This window comes from Rhineura floridana, chromosome 9 (genome assembly GCF_030035675.1).
Source record: "Rhineura floridana isolate rRhiFlo1 chromosome 9, rRhiFlo1.hap2, whole genome shotgun sequence".
Taxonomy (NCBI): domain Eukaryota; kingdom Metazoa; phylum Chordata; class Lepidosauria; order Squamata; family Rhineuridae; genus Rhineura; species Rhineura floridana.
In genome coordinates this window covers 87,965,105-87,985,279 of record NC_084488.1, presented here as the reverse complement: position 1 = coordinate 87,985,279, position 20,175 = coordinate 87,965,105, and the positions used below count along the sequence as shown (strand labels likewise).

The following is a 20,175-nucleotide window of genomic DNA, read 5'->3' as shown; positions in this document are numbered from 1 at the left end:
GACCCAGTGTGCGGCAGCTGTGAAAAAGGCAAATTCCATGGTAGCGATAATTAGGAAAGGTATTGAAAATAAAACAGCCGATATCATAATGCCATTGTATAAATCTATGGTGCGGCCGCATTTGGAATACTGTGTACAGTTCTGGTCGCCTCATCTCAAAAAGGATATTATAGAGTTGGAAAAGGTTCAGAAGAGGGCAACCAGAATGATCAAGGGGATGGAGCGACTCCCTTACGAGGAAAGGTTGCAGCATTTGGGGCTTTTTAGTTTAGAGAAAAGGCGGGTCAGAGGAGACATGATAGAAGTGTATAAAATTATGCATGGCATTGAGAAAGTGGATAGAGAAAAGTTCTTCTCCCTCTCTCATAATACTAGAACTCGTGGACATTCAAAGAAGCTGAATGTTGGAAGATTCAGGACAGACAAAAGGAAGTACTTCTTTACTCAGCGCATAGTTAAACTATGGAATTTGCTCCCACAAGATGCAGTAATGGCCACCAGCTTGGATGGCTTTAAAAGAAGATTAGACAAATTCATGGAGGACAGGGCTATCAATGGCTACTAGCCGTGATGGCTGTGCTGTGCCACCCTAGTCAGAGGCAGCATGCTTCTGAAAACCAGTTGCCGGAAGCCTCAGGAGGGGAGAGTGTTCTTGCACTTGGGTCCTGCTTGCGGGCTTCCCCCAGGCACCTGGTTGGCCACTGTGAGAACAGGATGCTGGACTAGATGGGCCACTGGCCTGATCCAGCAGGCTCTTCTTATGTTCTTATGTTCTTATGAATTATCCAATCTTGTCAACTTAGGTCAAGAAATGGAGATAAAGGGTAATGCCCTTACTGAGGGAATGTAAGGGCTAGATTCCATAGCCATGTGTTTGTTTGTTTGTTTGCAACTATTGGAGAATGTGCCCTCATCCCGACTTCCGGGAAGGGTGACTTCGCTTGTGCCTGCTTTTGGGATGGGCTCCCGCCTCAAAAGAAGCTTATTCAGATATAAATCAGTCAGAACATTTTTTTTTTTGACTGATGAAATTTCTCCCGGGCAGGGAGAAACGTAGAGATCAACCTCAAAGCCTGTTTTTGTTGGGAGGACTGGATTTCATTAATTTATGAGATAAGGTCCAGCCAACAATGCCGGACGGACTTTCTAACAAGCTCTATCTGCTTAAGCGATACGTTTATCTTTTCTTCAAAGAGAGAACGGACTAACAGGCAAGCACCCTTCTTTCTATTATTTTTTTTACTTGGTTTAAATTGTTGCAGCAAAAGGAGATTTGTCAGATTGATCGGCTTTGGACAACTTCTGGGTGAGATATAGCTCTTCTCTGTTATTCACGAAATTAACAGCTTATCTCTGTTTCTGTCGCAAAAAGCTGTCCTGGAAGTGCATTCTAAAGATAATAAACAGAAGAGGGATTTCTATTCCTGATTTCTATTCCGAGGAATATTATATTGTCTGGGACTATTCTTTTTTTGGTCTATTTTATTTTGACGAATCTGCTTCTTCACGACGCCACTAACTGTTTTGATGCTGGCAACTAAATTTGTTTTGCATTCTTGAACATAGAGAGATAAGGCAGGTTGCTCTGTTTATACTGTGATGTCATCAAGCCTGGAATATTAACCCAATTGTTGCTGAAATAAGAAGTGGTTCTTCTTTATTTTTGTTTTGCTTTGTTTTCGTGGTTTTAAAAATGGCAATCAAGAAAGTGGCTGAGAATCTGGAAGTAATTATGTTTCAGAAAATAATGGATGAGATTGAGATAACGAAACAAACCCTGCGACAGGGTAGTAAGGAGCTGAAAATTGAACTGAGCAAAATGACGCAGGAGCTTAAAGAAATAGGGGACCCTGTGAGAGAGGAGAATGAGATCAGAGATGAGAAAAGAAAAAATAAAGGGAAGATACAAGCCCTGGAGATTGGAACAAATGTGGAATTGGAAAAAGATCTGGAGTTTATGGATTTTAGAAATAAAATCTACTGTTTGGAATTTAACGTTATCTCTGAAGAAATTAATGAAGATATTAGAGATAAAGTTATCAATGGCTTGGATAATCTTCTGGACTGGAATGATGTGATGGAGCTTGATATAGAGAAAATCTATGGAATTAACTGCAGCCATGTGACAATGGAAAAACTCTTAAGAGATGAGCCAGTGCATTTTGTAAAAAAGAAGAACACAGATATGACTTTACAACAGTATTTCAGCAACTTGTTCAGAATGGATGGCAAGAAAATATTTGGGATAGAGGAAATTCCCATCAGACTCTTATTATATGACTATGGCTACAACAGCAAGATTATTATGGAATACTGATAATGGAAGATTGGACACTGAAATTACTGGACTTAACAGGACTATTGAAGATGGAAGATGGAACTAATAGGGATAATGGAATAATGGCTATTGAAATTATTGGACCTAACAGATTCTGATGAGATGGATTAATCGAAATGTTTATTTGGACTATGGTTATGACAATAAGATTATTATAATTATTAACGAGATGGATTAATTGACATGTTTATTTGGAGAAAAATTGATAGATATATTTCTTAAAGAATTGAAACCTCTCTTTGACTTTTTGTGGAAAGAATAAAGTAATGTTTATGAGATTTGATGATTAATTAAGATAACTACTGGAGGAAAGTGATTTTATAATATGATTTAAGAGACAGGATTGTTATATATTGTAGACCTATAACTGATTTGATATGTGACAAATGGGAAGTCAACATTTTATTTTTTTTTTGTTTAATCATTTTTGTTTTGTTTTGTTTTTTGTCTTTGAATGTTTTATGATTTTGTTTTCTATGTTTTATGAAAATTTGAATAAAAATTATTAAAAAAAAAAAAGAGAATGTGCCCTCATCCCATGACTGCTCATTTTTCTCTAGTATCTTTGACACAGGACTTTGCAAAAAGATGTTCAAAGGTCCACCTGTATAATGACTACCAGATCTCCCATACCTACATGTTTGTTGCATTTATAGTTTGAAAGAAAATAAGCAGGTTAGGAGTAAGGCAAATCTGAACAGCCTGCTGTGAAGAGACGCTGTTCAAATAGCGTCAACATGGAAATATAGAAGTCCAATGGAGAACTGCAGCCAAATAAAGAGATGTAGTTCATTTAAATCATCCTTAATAAAGAAAACCACCCTCCAAATAAATCAACAGTCAGCTCTTGAGAATGTCAAGGAAGTCTACAGCTATAATTTTCACAATTATATCAAACTGCTTTACTCAGCTGGAGCTCTAAAGAGAGTCTGGAAAGGGAACATGTATTTTTTTAAAAAAACAGTTAGGAGGGCCCACAAATCAGATTAGAATGTAGGTATCTGCTAATAGTAAGAAAAGAGGGAATGGATCTCTTATATAAAGGTCACTGTGGAGAAAAGAGAACTGATATTTTGAAAATCTGGTGGGCTTCAGAATATTTTCTGAAATGAAAAGTTAAAAAAAACAAAACACCACTTCCTTTTAGTGAGCATTTTATGAGAAAGTGATAGGAAGAGGGTAAATGTTACAAGAAAATTCTGACACAAATTCTGACACAAATAGCACTTAAGTCCTATTGGTTTCAATGGGACTTAAGGATGAACAGCTTCCTCTTTAGTAACAACCCAATCGTTTCATGTGTACACACTGATGCAATCCACTACAAGGCCTATCCAGTGTTATATTGGAAATTGACTTTTGAATTTATGTCAATAGTTTCTGTAATGTTGGGACAATCAACCAGAAACTTCTCCTACACGTTACCCGCAAGGTATGTGTGAGACAATGTATTTTCAAAGGGGGTTCTAAACTATTATATTTAAAATATTATAGGATTAGAATATAGGTATAGGGAGAGCATGCCCACACAACATTTGACCAATAACCACTTTCAGGGATTTTGAACTGGCACCAATTCTAAAGTGCTTGTGTGTAATTAACATTAAGCCAAGAATTCAAGTGTTCTTAAGGGCTAATAAAATTACTTCATTCCCTTTTACCAGACATTGCAAAATCTATGTACCATATTGTCAGCAATCTGAAAATCTAACTACAGCTAATACAGCGGCGCCAGCAGGGCGATCAGCTGTAGCGCAGGGAGCTCCAGCCACTGTGCTCCAGCCGGCAGAAATCAGCTGGAGCACGCCCCACACTCCAGCCACCAGAAATCAGCTGGAGCACGCCCCACACTCCAGCCACCGTGCTCCAGCTGACAGTGATCCAGCGCAAGCTCCCACGCTCCAGCTGATCAATTGCTCCAGCTGACAGGGATCAGCTGTAGCATGGGGAGCTCGCCTGCAGCTGGAGCGCAGTGGCTGGAGCTCCCCGTGCTCCAGCTGAGTCGGGCCCCACTTTCCAGCAGTTTTCGCTTTTCGGCGGGGGCCTGGAACAGAACCTGCCGTATGAGTGGGGCCCTACTGTATAGATTATTTTTATTATTATTATTATTTATTCAATTTATTAGTCGCCCATCTGGCTGGTTGTCCAGCCACTCTGGGCAACGTACAAGATAAAAAACAATACATTAAAACGTTAAAATTTAAAACCATAACAGTAAAAACCTAACCCACCCCAAAAGCCTGCCTGAAGAGCCAGGTCTTCAAGGCCCGGCGGAAGCTCATCATAGAAGGGGCATGGCGGAGATAATTTGGGAGAGAGTTCCACAGGGTGGGGGCCACTATTGAAAAAGCCCTCTCTCTAGTCCTCACCAGTCTAGCTGTTTTAACCGGTGGGATCGAGAGAAGGTCTTCTGAGGCTGATCTTGTTGAGCAGCATCCCTGACGATGCTGGAGGCGCTCCTTCAGATAGACTGGGCTAAAACCATGTAGGGTTTGAAAGGTCAAAACCAACACCTTGAATTGGGCCCGGTAAACAACCGGTAGCCAGTGCAACTCCTTCAGCACTGGAGTGATGTGATCTTGCCGGCGGCTGCCTTTAATCAGACGAGCCGCCGCATTCTGTACCAGTTGCAACTTCCGGACCGTTTTCAAGGGTAACCCCACGTAGAATGCATTACAGTAGTCTAGGAGAGAGGTGACTAGGGCATGTACCACCGGTGGGAGCAGATGGTTGGGAAGGTAGGGGCGCAGCCTCCGTATCAGATGGAATTGATACAGCGCCACCCTGCTCACAGCCGAGACTTGAGCCTCCATAGACAGCTGGGAGTCAAGAATGACCCCCAGGCTGCGGACCTGGTCTTTCAGGGGCAATTGTACCCCATTGAGCACCAGGTCCACATCCCCCAGCCTTCCCTTGTCTTCCACAAACAGTACCTTGGTTTTGTCAGGGTTCAGCTTCAGCTTATTCCTTCCCATCCAGCCACTCACCGACTCCAGGCACTTGGACAGGGTTTCTACAGCCAACCTCGGTGAAGATTTAAATGAGAGATAGAGCTGCGAGTCATCCGCATACTGATGACATTGCAGCCCAAATCTCCTGATGATTGCCCCCAGCAGCTTTATATAGATGTTGAACAGCATTGGGGAGAGGATGGAACCCTGTGGCACCCCACAACTGAGAGGCCAAAGATCCGAGACCTCATCCTCCAATGCCACTCTTTGGTACCTACCAGAGAAGAAGGAGTGGAACCACTGCAATACAGTGCCCCCCATGCCTAACCTCTGCAGGCGGTCCAGGAGGATAACATGGTCAACGGTATCGAAAGCCGCTGAGAGATCAAGGAGGACAAGGAAGGTGCATTCGCCCCTATCCCACGCCCTCCTCATATCATCTACCAAGGCGACCAAGGCTGTTTCAGTCCCATGTCCAGGCCTGAAGCCCGATTGAAATGGATCCAGATAATCCGCTTCCTCCAAGTGCACTTGCAACTGCTTTGCCACCACCCGCTCAACCGCCTTGCCTAAGGATGGCAAATTTGAGGCTGGGCGAAAGTTGTTCAGATCTTGGGGATCCAAGGAGGGCTTCTTTAAGATTGGTTTTATTACTGCCTCCTTGAGCGCTGATGGCATTACACCCTCTTCGAGAGATGTATTTACCACCATCTTGATCCCTTCACCCAGTCTATCTTTGCAGCTCATAATGAGCCACGATGGGCAAGGATCGAGTAAGCAAGTGGTTGGCTTTAAGGTTAAAAGCACCTTGTCCACTTCATCAGATGGAAGAAGCTGGAACCGATCCCACACCACCAAAGCACCACTGGTCACCTCTGGCTCGCTCAGTGTCCACAGCGCACGGAATAGCACTCTTAATACGAACGATTTTCTCCGCAAACTGTTTAGCAAACTCATCACAGGAGGCCTTAGCATGTTCCATTGGTTCCGGAGCAACTGGACCAACCAGGCTCCAGACCACTTGGAACAGTCTCCTGGGACAGCACTCTGCAGATGCAATAGAGGCAGCATAAAAATCTTTTTTTGCTGCCCTTATTGCCACATGATAGGCTGCCGCAGCCGCTCTAACATGTGTCCGATCGTCGTCAGAGCGAGATTTCCGCCACCGGCGCTCTAGCCATCTCACCTCCCGCCTCAGAATTCGCAACCGTGGGGTGAACCACGGTGCCGTCTGAGCTCTATTCAGGGGGAGAAGGCATTTCGGAGCCACCCGGTCTAATGCCCCGGCGATTGCGGCATTCCACCCCTCCACCAGGGTCTCAGCCGAGTGGCTGTGTGCATGCTCCAGAGAGTCCCCAAGCGCATTCAGGAATCCATCAGGATCCATCAGATGCCTGGGGAGGACCATCTTAATAGGTCCTCCACCCCCACGGAGGGTTTGTGGCACCGAAAAGTCCATCCTCACCAAGTAGTGGTCTGACCATGACAAGGGGGTGATGGATGTACCCCCAATTTTCAGATCACTCCCCTCCTCTCCCGAGACAAACACAAGGTCGAGTGCATGACCGGCTACATGGGTGGGCCCCATTGTAATAAGGTGCAGCTCCCAGGAAGCCATGGTTTCCATGAAATCCTGAGGCGCCCCAGTAAGGATGGCCTCTGAATGTACATTGAAGTCCCCCAATACCAGCAGGTTTGGGGACTGTACACGCACAGCTGAGACCACCTCCAGCACCTCGGCCAGGGAGTCCGTCGTGCAGCGGGGTGGACGGTACACGAGCAGAATCCCTAGACTGCCCTTTGGGCCCAACCTCCAGTACATGCAGTCTGCCACCTTGGTCTCACAGAGAGGAGGTCTGGTGAGAACCAGGGACCTTCGGTAAATAACCGCCACTCCCCCTCCCCGACTACCGACCCTCGGCTGCTGTGCATACGAGAACCCAGCCGGACACATGGCCGCAAGAATAGGAGCAGCAGCCTCATCCAGCCAGGTTTCCGTAATACATGCCAGGTCCACGCCCTCATCCAATATCATATCATGGATGAGGGATGTTTTTTGGACAACAGACCTGGCATTGCACAGCAGCAATCGGAGGCTAGAGTATGGAGTCAAGCATCCCCCAGCTGTCTGTTGGCTCTGGACAGGCCCGGAACAGGGGACAGATATTATGCATCTCTCCCTAGATCCATCAAAGATTAATAAAAAAGGCCAACGCCTCCAAATTTGAAAATATTAAAGTAAAAGGGATCAAGGACTGTTCAGGCGCATCTCAAGAGCTCTGGCTCACTACCTGAACCATATTTTTGTGCCTGGCTACTGAACAGAATATATCATTTCTTAAACCTATAATTCTATTCAGGCACTTCAGTAAACACTTGTAGAGAGCGGGTGGGGTGTACACACAAGCCCTAACCCAAATCCTCCCACATGCACCAGTTCCACTTACAAATTTTGCATGTTGAGTGTGACTCTATGGAGATAGTTGAATATGGAGAGTTGAATTTGGGTTGATGGGAGCAACTGCACTCTACAAGGGTGGGGGACCCACTGAGATGGTCTGCCCTTGAAGACTGATGGAATCTGATGGATTCTTGAACGCTCTGGGGGATTTTTCAGCTGACATGACTGATGCTCCTGTTGAGGTTCTTGTCTCATTGTAAAATAGTAAGATGTGTAGAGCCATCAATACGATCGCTCCTGAGTGTCGTTGCTGTAGAGGTCACCTTGGTACTCCAGTAACCTGCCTGTGATGAAACAGGAAGGTCAGCAGCTGGAGTGCAGGTGGTGTAAATCTCAGTCTGAAACTGACCAAACATGGGTAAGGTTGCACCACTGTGCCTACCACTTGGCAGTGGTGGTGGTGAAGAAAGCTTCACCAACAATGCATCCACAAGTAGCCATCTGACAGATCTTTTTCCGAGTGGTGAATGGGCTTTTGTCATTTGGCCAAGACAACATTGCTCTAACACGCTCGAAGGCCTTCTGTAATGACTTTGGGAGGCAATTTAGGGACAAAATTGCTCATATTCAGACAGAGTTGAATGCCACGGTTAGAGCAAGTCCAACAGAGGCATCCAGAGCACTGTCTGTTCCATCAATACTGGATCAGTTTCAATTACCGCAGCGTGAGGATGTTGACAAGCTGCTTGAAGAAGTGCAGTCATGCCCCCTTGAAACATGCCTATCTTGGCTTCTTAGAGCTAGCTTTGACTGGGTGGGTCCAGGAAGTGATTAATGCTTGACTGGAGGAGGGGGAGGTACCATCTGCCTTGAAGGAAGCGGTGGTGTATCCCCTCCTTAAGAAGACCTCCCTGGCCCCAGAACTGTTAAACAACTATCACCCAGTGGCAAATATCCCCTTTTGGGGCAAGGTACTAGAGAAGGTGGTGGCTGTCCAGCTGTAAGCATCCTTGAAGAAAACAGATTACTTTGATTCATTCCAGTCTGGCTTCAAGCCTGCCCATGACACTGAAACTGCCTTGGTCATCCTGGTTGATGACATCTGTTGGGAGAGAGATGGGGGAGTGCAATCCAGCTTGTTCTCCTTGATTTCTCGGTGGCTTTTGATACTGTTGACCACGGAATCCTTCTAGAGAATCTCAGGGAGGTGAGGCTTTGGGGCACTGTGCTTCAGTGGTTCTGCTCATACCTCCAGGGCTGCTGCCAAAAAATAGTTATTGGAGGCTACTGTTCGGTACCATGGGAGCAGGGTTCCCATCTTGTCCCCCATACTATTTAACATCTATACAAAGTTGCTGGGAGCTATCACCATGAGAATTGGAGTGAGGTGTCATCAATATGCAGATGAGACCCAGCTCTATCTCTCCGTCCCATGTGAATTGGGAGAGGCAACTGAGGTACTGGACCAGTACTTGGAGGTGGTGATGGGTTGGATGTAGACCAAAACAACTGAGCCTGAATCCTAAAAAGACAGAGGTGTTGTGTGTCCAGAGTTCTCATATCCGGGAGGTGGGGAGACAGCCTGTTCTGGACAAGGTTGCACTCTCCTGGAAGGAGCAGGTTCGCAGCTTGGGGATACTCCTGGATCTAACATTGTCACTGGAGGCTCAGATGGCCTTTTTCGGGCTCCAGCTGGTTCACAAGGTTGATTCCTTTTGAACAGATATGACAGTACTTCATATTCTGGTAACTTCCAGTTTGGATTACTGCATTGCACTCTATGTGAGGCTGCCTTTCAAGGCGACTCAGAAATTTCAACTGGTCCAAAATGCAGAAGCCAGATAACTGGCTGCTGTTCCTTTAAATCTCATATAACCCATTTTAAAACAGCTGCATTGGTTGCCATTTCATTTGCAAGCTCAATTAAAGGTGCTCAAGCTAATGTTTAAAGTGCTATATGACTTGGGTCCCAAGTATCTGAAACACCTCCTCCTTCCCTACAGATGGATGTTGAGATCAGCAGAGGGGGCCCTTTTGGTAGTTTTTCCACCCTCAGAAGCTAGGGGGTGGCCTAGGAGAGGGTATTCTATGTGGTGGTCCGTATATTGTGGAACTGCCTCCCCATCAAGGTGCATCTGGCAACTTCACAGTACAGTTTTAGGTAAGATGCACCTCTTTACCCTGGCCTTTGACACCTGAGACAAGTATTTGATGACCCACCCTAGTTTGGGATTTTAGATTGTTTTTAAAATGATTTAATGTTGTATTTTAAAATTGTTGTAACCTGCCCTGGACCTTTGGATAAAAGGCAGGTAATAAATTATGTTGATGATGATAATTCTTACCTCATTAAGATGAATGCAGTTAATGTCTCCCCATGACTAGGAACCCTGATATCTCAGGCAACTGTTCAGTTAAATGTTGTTAGAATCTCCCTTTGAACTCTTGTGCTCCATGCACAAAGGTCAGAAATTGGGCAGCACCTGCAGGAATGTTAGAGGTGAGGCTTGCATCCACAGCTTTCCCAGCACCACGACCACCACTTTAAAACCACATATGCTTTACCTGAATGAGGCTTATGAGTGAAGTGGGATAGATCACCATCAGTCATCACTCCCTCCAAGATGAGTGTCTTGGATCACTCAATGGTAGTAGGAAGAGGATAACCTTTACCAGAAAGTTCTAATACAATGGCCCTATTCCACAGAAAATTATTCATACTGAAATCCCATTGAAATTAACGGAACTGAAGTGAACAAAACACATTCTACATTAAGAACTCATCCCAACTAATTCAACGAAAGATCTTTTTCCCCACAGCTTACCACAAATATCAGAATTTAGTTTTTTTCCCTAAGCTAAGTTTGAAATTAGGAAACCCTAGGTCACATCCATGCCATATATTTAAAGCATATGGCTTCTCCCAAAGAATTCTGGGAACTGTACTTTGTTCAGGGTGCTGGGAATCATAGTTCTGTAACAGGTAAACTACAGTTCCCAGGATTCTTTGGGGGAAGCCATGTAATTAAATGTATGCTGTAGATGGATCCTGATTGCATTATTAGGAGCACAACTGGTCCCAAATCACTATCCCTACTCTGTAAGCCAAGAGCCTTGCCCCGCTATCTCCTTCCTTTCATCCCAAAGCAACCAAGCAAGCAGTGGCAGTGATAACCAAAAAAAAAAAACCCTGGTTTGCATGGCCTCCATTTGTTCTTGGTGCCTAGAACCCTGAAACAGCAGCACTCTATGCATTCGTGCCACTGAGGTCTATCAAATGCTGCATGAGCTGACCTCTGCTTGTGGAACAGAACTTCCCCTTCCTATTCCCCCCCCCTTCCATGTCTGTAAAATGTAGTCCAGAAGATCTCTGAACCCTCCAGAGCAGATGTTAAGGGTTTGTGGGGGAGGGCTGCAAGGGGGTGGAGAGGAAGGGGAAGTCCCATTGTGCTACCTGGTCTGCTTCACTTGTGCAATGGCAGCACTGGATATAACCCCAAGTCATGTAATCTCCCGGGCTGCCTAACTAATCAGTAGGGATATTAGGTGCCTAGAAAACTACATGTCCCAGGACTCCTTATGCTTGGGATGCTGATGAGCACAACAATATGCAAGAAGATGTGGGTCACGTCAGTTACAGGGTACCCAATTTCCCTACTAAGTACTGGAAAATGACATATCCTGGGCTCCTTGCTGACATCTGCATGCTCAGAAGCTTGGTTTACACTCCATCCTGATGAAAAACTCCTTGGGGAAATGGTGCTTGATTCATAATGTAACTGAGCATTATGAGATGGAGAAATTCATATTCTGAATCTTCAGTAACATTGCTGAACTCACTGAAACTTCTGACTGTGATCAGCAGATATTCATTGTGTCATACACATAGTCTACTGAATATATGAGTTATTGTTTGTAAAATGACTATCTTTGAAATTCAAGTACATTTTCATTATAAGATAGTAATTCAGGAAACATAGTCCTGGGATCTCTGAAATTTCCCATTGACTCTGCTGAGAGTAAATGCAACAACTAATCAGGAGAACTCAGTTTTATATTCTATTCCAAATTTAGTATTAATAATAAAAATGCAAATATGAAATATGATCACTCTCCAAACATGTGCATAGACATGTGGGACAGATCATATAAAAGACTGAGTTTAGTTTTCTTATTAAATCTTTTATGGCTCTCATAAATGATTGTTATCCATGGCACACAATGCCTTCTAAGTTCTGACAATTTTGCCACACAAGAGCATTTTGTTTTATTCCAGAAAGCTTTCTTTTTTGCATTGTCTTAATTTGTTGTAATTATGCACACACCATGGGAAAGAACCTATAACATTATTTGAGAACAAGCTTAAGGAACTGGATAGGTTTAGTGTGGTGGAGGTGGGGAGAGGGAGTTAGGAACACAGGAAACTGCCTTATACGGAATCAGACCAGTAGTCCAATAGCTCGGTATTGTGTACACTGATTGGCAGTGGCTCTCCAGGTTTCAGGTAAGGTTCTCTCCCAGCCCTACATGGAGATGCCGGGGACTAAATTTGGGACCTTCTGCATGCAAGGCAGATGCTCTACCACTGAGCTATGGCCCTTCCCTAAAGATGATAAAGGAGATATCCTTTATAAGGGAGCATGCTCACAGTTTTGAAATATTCAGAAGAAACATAGCTGTTCAATGTCGAGGTCAAAGCTTGACTAACTTCCATTCAGGTGCTGGCAAGTGGAAAGATTGGATGAGGACACGGAGGAATACACAGATGGCTACTCCACTACTGGAGTCAGTATGCCTCTGAATATCAGTTGCTGGGAATCACAAGTGGGGAGAGCAGTTGCTTGTGGGCTTCCCAGAGATGACTGGTTGGCCATTATGAGAACAGGATGCTGGCCTAGATGAGCTTCTGGCCTCATCCAGCAGGCCTCTTATTATGTTCTTACATCCCAAACCTGATCGTGGCCCAGCAGGCAACATGCAGATACCTCCATATGTGTACACTAGGGATGGGATCCATTGGCCGGTACTGATTGGAAAGCATTCCGTCAACCTAATAGGCTGGTATCAATTCAAGTTGATTCTTTGTCTGCAAGGTACTTACTGTTCCCTCCCCTCGGAAAAAAAATGATATTAATATCGATATTTTGAAAGGAAATGTTGATAAAGGAAATACTGATAAATGGAAGGAAATATTGATAAAATATTGATATTAGTATCAATATTTTAGACACTTTTTAAAAAAAAAATCCATTTCCAAAAATAGCTGTGGAAAATTACTACATAAAAATCCCATCTGCAATAATAGCTAATAAGTAAATTAAAGGAAAATTCAGTGCCACATCTGAATTGGCGGAATTCTAGCACATTCCTAGTGCATGTTCAACAGGAGCCAAGAAAGATCATTCCTTTATTTTTTATTTAAAAATATGTAACTGCCTTCTTGCTGCAAAGCACTCCAAGCAATATGCAAATATTATTTTAAAACAACCAAACAGATTCATACATAAAACACATTAAGTGTTCACTTACAAAGCAGAAGCAACAATTTCTCAATTACCAACAAGATGTCATGGAGAATAAGTACACTATCTGTCACAAATGAACAAAGGTTACTTACAAAAATGTCAGAAAGTCCTATGCAGAAGGATAGTAAAGAAGGACCTTACTTCCTGTAAGAATGATATATCTAGAGTAAGGACTCTCCTAAGTTTGACAGGGAGGTTCATACAGGAAAAGACATCCACAGAGATATGCAAGGCACAGCCCATATAAGCCTTCAAGGTAATAACCAGCACCTTACACTGGGTCAGATAACCAATGCAATTGTACAAGTGTTGATACAGTCTGCTCTCTGCACCCTGTCCATTATAGGAGCTGGGCAGCAGAATCATCTTCTAGGGTACTGGTCTTCAACTAGTGGGTCAGGACCCACTTGTGGGCTGCAGTCTAACCAAAGGCGGGTATCAACAGCAGTACTGCCACCATACAAATATATGATAAAAAACCACACCAAGTGGGTCCCCAAATGCATTTGAGCTAAACGTTGATCCCAGATCTGAAAAGGTTAAAGAATACTGTTCTAGGGCAATCCTACATAGGATATGCCACTAGTAATCAATCTGAAAGATTATCAGAGTTCGGATGACTGTAGTCAGCGAAGGCCCTTGTACTTCAGTGGCCCTAGATCTTCCTACAGTCTTTCATATCTGTCTTTGGTATCTTTGATTACACAGTTATCAGCAACTTGCTCTTGAGATTTGGCAGGCATTCATTTAGGCAACTCTTTAACAGTTTCACTTTATTCTTGGCAGGGTGGTTGCCTGTCATCTTCCTAGGATGATTCCTGTGGAGACTTGGAAGGTTGCCTTTTATCTTCAACATTATAATCTCCTTTACTTTAGCTTGGTCTCACATAGCATTTACTTTTTCTGGTGATGATTGGAGAATGGTTGTGGACAGGTAAACTCAAGATTGATCCAGGTATCCCTGAAGTAATTACACTTGGGGAAAAGGAACATCTGTCCCTGATGATGTTCAAATTTTTTGTCATTGATGATGAAGTTCTGTGATGACAAAGTTCTGCAGCTTTACAGTGCTCTTGTGTCCACTGCTGCTGAAAGAATTTCAAGTTGCAAAGAGGACTAGGAATGCTTTAGAAGGCTGCAATTCTACTTTTGCAGGATTTACATCTCACATCTGCCATACATGTCTTTGTAGCCTCAAGATAACTAATATGGTCTGTGCAGGATTGCCTTAGCTAACTGTTTGGAAGCTTCAGATGGGGTAGAACAGAACGTTAGCAGCTCACATCCCTGTGAGGGAGCACATTACAAAAATATTGGATCCCTTCAAAGCATAACCAAAGGTGCCAATTACAACTTCTAAAATAATTACTACCTTTCAGATGATCAGGCCACATACATTACTCTTACTGCTCGTCTTCCATAATAATCATAGTAACTAAGATCACCATTCTGCATTTACTACAAATGAGCATGCTTGAACAGCAAGGACATGTTTGCCAAAGTCCAAACCTGAGCATCATTTGGGACCATTTTAAGACCCTTTAATCTTCATGGAGGGCAAGGCTATCAATTGCTAGTGGCCATGATAGCTGTCCTCTGCCACCATAATGCAATATACTTCTGAAAAACAGATGCCAGTAACCGCAAGAGGGGATAGTGCTCTTGCACTCAGGTCCTTTGTGATGTCCTTGCCCGGCACCACCTGTGAAGCTCTCACTTGTAGCTACCAGCAGACAGGAATGTCAGGTTTATTCTTACCCTTTACAGCACTAGCACCCATCTCAAAAGATCCCACTGCTAGGCAGCACCACCCGACACTCTGTAACCCTTTTAGCCAATAGACTGTGCCTGGTCTCTGCCTGGCTATTCTGATACCTTGTGTCAATGGGTATAGGTAATTTGTAACCCCCCCTGCAGCCCCTTGACTCTGAAGCATACAGCCCTGGGTTTCTCTGTGGGACTGTATACACTTTCCTCCAATCCGCCGCTGCCACCATTCGATACAAACTGTTCAGCCTTGGTTACTTTGCTATTCCCCCTGGTATGTGTATCCCAGCTGAAGGAATCAGGCTTTTATTTAACCAAGAAATATTTATTAAGAATTAGAAATAACAAGGTTACTTAATTACTTTTTTGACAAGCTTATGGTTTCATATATGTTCTGACATGTACTTTACTTCTCATTAGCACTCCGACTCACTCTCAACAACAACCTCCAAACACCACCAAAACCTCTCTTTCACCTCTCTAAACCTCCAACATCCACCTCCCTGATTCAACTGTCATTCTTCCATTTATACTCCCAGCCATTCAAACGCTCAGCCAATCATCCAACATTCTACTGCTCATGTAGTCCCCCTCCTCTTTCACTCCACTTACCATATATCTTCTATATAACCAACACTTACCATATTTACAATATAAGCAGGAACATCACATCCTTCTTGTGGGCTTATTTTATTTATTTATTTATTTATTTATTACATTTGTATACCACCCCATAGCCAAAGCTCTCTGGGTGGCTTCCCATGGGCATCTGGTTGGCCACTGTGAGAACAGGATGTTGGACTAGATGAGCCACTGGCCTGATCCAGCAAGCAATTTTAAACTTAGGTTGAATTGTACTGCATGTGTTTAATATGTTTTTGCTGCATATTATACGTATGAATTTTAAATTACTGTAGATCAGATAGTTGCATAAACTAAATCAACACTGATTTAATCTGAATTTATTTAGATTACAAAAGTAGGAAATGCAATATTGTAGCAATCCTTCTCTGGCATTCATACAAAAGAAAAATGATTATATACTGTACTTTTAATTCAGCTCTGGTCAAACCCTCCTCCCATCACTCCCTTACTCTATTTCTTATTTTTGCTTATTTCCTTGTGGGCCACTTGCCCTAAGTGATACAAGCCAGTATAGCAGACTGTAAGGAAAATCAGAATGAAGGGCAACCAAATCTCAGGTTTCCTGTTATCACTTCCAGAAATGCAGCAACTAGATTTTTGGAATCATTTTCAGAACACTCTCCTTTAAAAAGGACACACACACATACTGATCTATTTGTTCTAGTTCTCTCATTGCTTAATTTAAGCAATACGTGCTTTATAGTTAATCTAGATTGGCAATCTAAATTCCTTTGAACTTCATTTGGTTTATTCTGTTCTGAGCCGTGATGATATTCCAGTTTCTCCATATTTAATAGGGACAGATAATCACCTAGACAGAAGTGCTCCACAGCCAAATGAACAAATTACTGTGATGCAGCCTTAAGAGACTGCCTAGCAGACTGTGAACTGTAGGTCTGGTCTACAGAGCAAGCATTTACTGGTGGCTCCATAACTCTGGCTCTCACTTTGTTTCCAGCTGTTCCAACAGAAGTAAAAACAGTTTCCATTTTATTAAAAGAATCTTACTGATACTAATGTAAGCGAATACATTCATGCTCCATGTTAACTAGTGTGATTCTTCATATGCCACCACACATACAGGCACACAAAGACGCCATTGCCATTTTCAGTGGAATAAAATTTTGGTACCAAAAACAAACCCTTTAGACAGGCCTACATGCCCAGTGCACAAATGGCTGGATTCAGCCCTGCAATACATGTAATTACTGAAGTAGCCAGAAGGTGGGAGGTTTCATTTGTAGATAAGATAAAAAAACAATATACTTGGCAATGTTCCACAAGAGGGGGAAAATTCCCTCATATTAGATTGTATATTAGATTGATAAGGGCCATGTCTTTTTATTTTTATAATATACCTAGAATGATAGCCACAATAAAAGCAGCAGATGATGAAAAAAAACCTTGTATCTTGGATACAAATATAACTCCAGGGTTCTATGCAATTAGAAAATGAAGTTAGGACCAAAAATGAACTTCCTGCTCTTCTTCTTGTTATCAAGTATGTGAAGTTCTCTGTAGCCAGTTACCCCAACACTGCATAATTATGATCAGCTGAAGCTGACAGTCAGTGCTGGTCAGGAGATGCTACATCAGATTTGATTTTGAAAGCCCTAAGTTCAAAACCATGCTGAATGGTGGGTCCTTATAAACAGGAACAATAGTGAACTGCCCTGGGCTCTTTGGGAGGAAGGGCAGGACATACATTTAATAAATAATAATAATAGTGCACAGTTGTCAGAATGAATGATAAAGGAAGTAAAATGGATTGTACATTTAAAACATAACAACTACGCACTTGATTTTAGCTGCTGTGGTGACATTGGCAATGAATTTCTAACTTTCTGTATGGAGAAATTGTCCTTAGGGAATACAACCTGCCCACATTTATACAAGCAACAGGAAGATAGTTACATCTAGCTAATCACTGGCTTGAATAAATTGGGATGATAGTTACACAGGGTTACTAACACATTAAGGCAGGGCTAGTCAACCTGGTGCCCTTCAGATGTTGTGGACTACAACTCCTAACAGCCCTGGCTAGTATTACCGATGATTAAAAATCGTGGGAGTAGTTCACAACATTTGGAGGGCATCATGTTGGCTACCAATGCACTAGGAACACATGGCAAAGTTCATTTAACCAGAACAGATTACTGGTTATTTTTGACCCTAGTATGTGGCCTTTTAAAAAACAAACTTGTGAATGTGAAACGGGAGAAATAGCCTTTTAAATTTTGTGCTTGGGCATAGCAGATGTTATGACAATATTAACATCTGAACATGCAGGTAATGTTGGTCACAGTGGTAAGTGAGTTAAGGATTTCTTGTCAAAGTGTTCACATATAAAAAACTCAAACTGGCTTTCTTTTGAGATTGCAGTTTCAATGGTTAGCACTAGCCAATGACTGAGTGATGTTCTGTTACAGTAAGAGTTAAGAGACTTGCATATGACAACCAAGTGGAACTACTTTAGCTTTCATTCATTCACTTGGAACGTTTGTTTGACTCTGCAATGAGAACCTTCTGGCTCAAAGGCCCAGATTTTCCCTCTTCTTCCAAGATGGGTTAACAAAATCAGATCTAGAATGATGCTCAGTAGATGTCAATGACATGAATGGAGTGACAAGCAGTGTTTATGTATTTACATGTCAATCTGCTGTTATTGTAATATAGCAAAGTTGCTAAATCCTTATTTAACTACAAAAATAACAAAAATGGATTTTAGTTCACTCACTACCTCCTAAACCCCTCCATTAAGGGCAAAACTTTCAAGAAAAGTTAAATGTCATAAGTTCCACGAGGATGGTTGTAGTTAAACCTGTTCCAACAAACACAGGCACTTTCAACACAAACAGACCCACTTCCTTAGACACTCTAATCCACAATTTAGTATTTTCAGTGCAACCAGCCCTGTGTGAGAAAGGTGTTAGAAAAGGCATCTTGTGAGATAAAGAGACTGGAGCAGATACTTGCCAAGTTGAATTTCAAGGGTGATTGAAATCAGGCTGACGACCCCTCCCCTTAAAATAATAACAAACCCTTACCTTCCAGTGATGAACTGACTTCTGGAAGGGGTGCACATTGGTTGGACGTAGTAATTCTCCAACTTAACCCCTTCCGCCGCCAGCTTGTCCAGGGTGGGAGTCCTGATCTCGGAGCCATGATAGCCCACATCTCTGAACCCCTGATCATCCGCCAGGATGAAGATGAGGTGCGGCTGGGAGGCGGGGGGCTCCGCCTCGGACCCTCTTTCTTCCAACTTCGCCGTCCTGCTCTCGCTTTCTGGGTCTCCAACCGTGCCCCAAGCCAGGTAGCCGTAGGTGAGGAGGCTGAGCACGGAAAAGCCGGCCAGCAAACCCCCGGCGAGCATTTTCACTCGGCAGAGCCGGTCAAGCGCTGCACGCGTCCTCCCCGCCTCGCCCAGGGAGGGGGGAAGGAAAAGGTCCCACGGCGGCAGGGAGAGAGGTTAGAAGTCAAGGCATTCCCTCGCAGAATCGGCGGCGCGATGGCGAGCCCGTGACAGGCGCCGCCGAGGGCGAGGTCGACCGCAGCGTCCGCCGAGGGAAGGGGAGAGTGGGGCGCCGGGGCGCTCTAGTCGCTTTCACAGCATCTTTGGGTTGTCAGGCAGCCTCCAGCCACCAAGGTTGAGCGCTGCCCTCTGTTCCATCCTCCTAACCCTAGAAGAGGCAAGGAAAGAGCTCCCGCCTGCCCCCGTCTAGGCAAGTGAGTATAGGCGCCGCCACCGCGGGGAAGGAGGTGCGGTGTTCTCCCATCGCTTGGCTTGTGTGTCTCCCGCAGCTGGACCCCTCTCCCAGTCCCCAAACGTCCCTGTTTTCCTGAAGGGCGGGAAGAAAGGAGGAAACTGAGAAGACGTCGCCCTTCCCTGCTTCCTGAGCGCCGGCGAGCAACTCTTGCTTTGCTCTGCTTTGCTTTGCTTTGCCTCCCTCCCGCCGCCTTCCTTTCTCCCACCCACCCCTGGCGAGCAAAGCCAAACAAAACGCCTGCCCGCCTCAGCCCACGCGCACGCGCGCGCCTCCCGCCTAAAATTGACCCGCGAGGAAGGCGCTGTGCCAGCCTCGAGGAGAGGGTGAGGTCAACCGTCTCTCCCACTTTTGCCGTTTCTACCGGGGGTGCGGGAAGGAGGGAGTTTAATCCCACGCTTTAGAATTGACTCAGCCTTGGAACAGGCAAAGGGCTTCTGAGAAAGCACAGAGTGTACCTTCCCTCGTGTACCTGCCTTCGTTCAAGGACGACGCGCTGAAGGAGCAACACAGGCTTTCAGGTCGCAAAAGGAGGCTTCTGAGCAGGCCTGAAAGAAATTCAGTAGCGGAACCAGGGTTCAAGATCTGGATTCTAATGTGATCTGATAACAAATGGTGTGGTTTGTACAGCTTTTTTCTAGGAGTCAGAAAAATCCTTTTACACAGCCAAGAAAAGTATCAGAAGAGCCCAGTTCCCTTTTGCTGAGGCCACCCTGGAAGTAGGGGGAGTCAGACTACCAAATGCACACTGGAAGAAATGGCTGCAAAATAATCATTTGAACCA

The 20,175-nt window shown here is 44.0% G+C and overlaps 1 protein-coding gene across 1 annotated transcript in view; it reads right to left on the bottom strand.

The window, feature by feature from the left end:
• Positions 1–19,591, bottom strand: part of ARSJ (arylsulfatase family member J) — an 88,385-nt gene extending 68,794 nt beyond the window's left edge. The window contains exon 1 of the mRNA XM_061585287.1: positions 18,675–19,591. Coding sequence (XP_061441271.1) covers positions 18,675–19,000 — 326 coding nt within the window. The 5' untranslated portion in view covers positions 19,001–19,591. The remainder of the gene's footprint in view (positions 1–18,674) is intronic.
• Between the last annotated feature and the right edge of the window lie 584 nt (positions 19,592–20,175).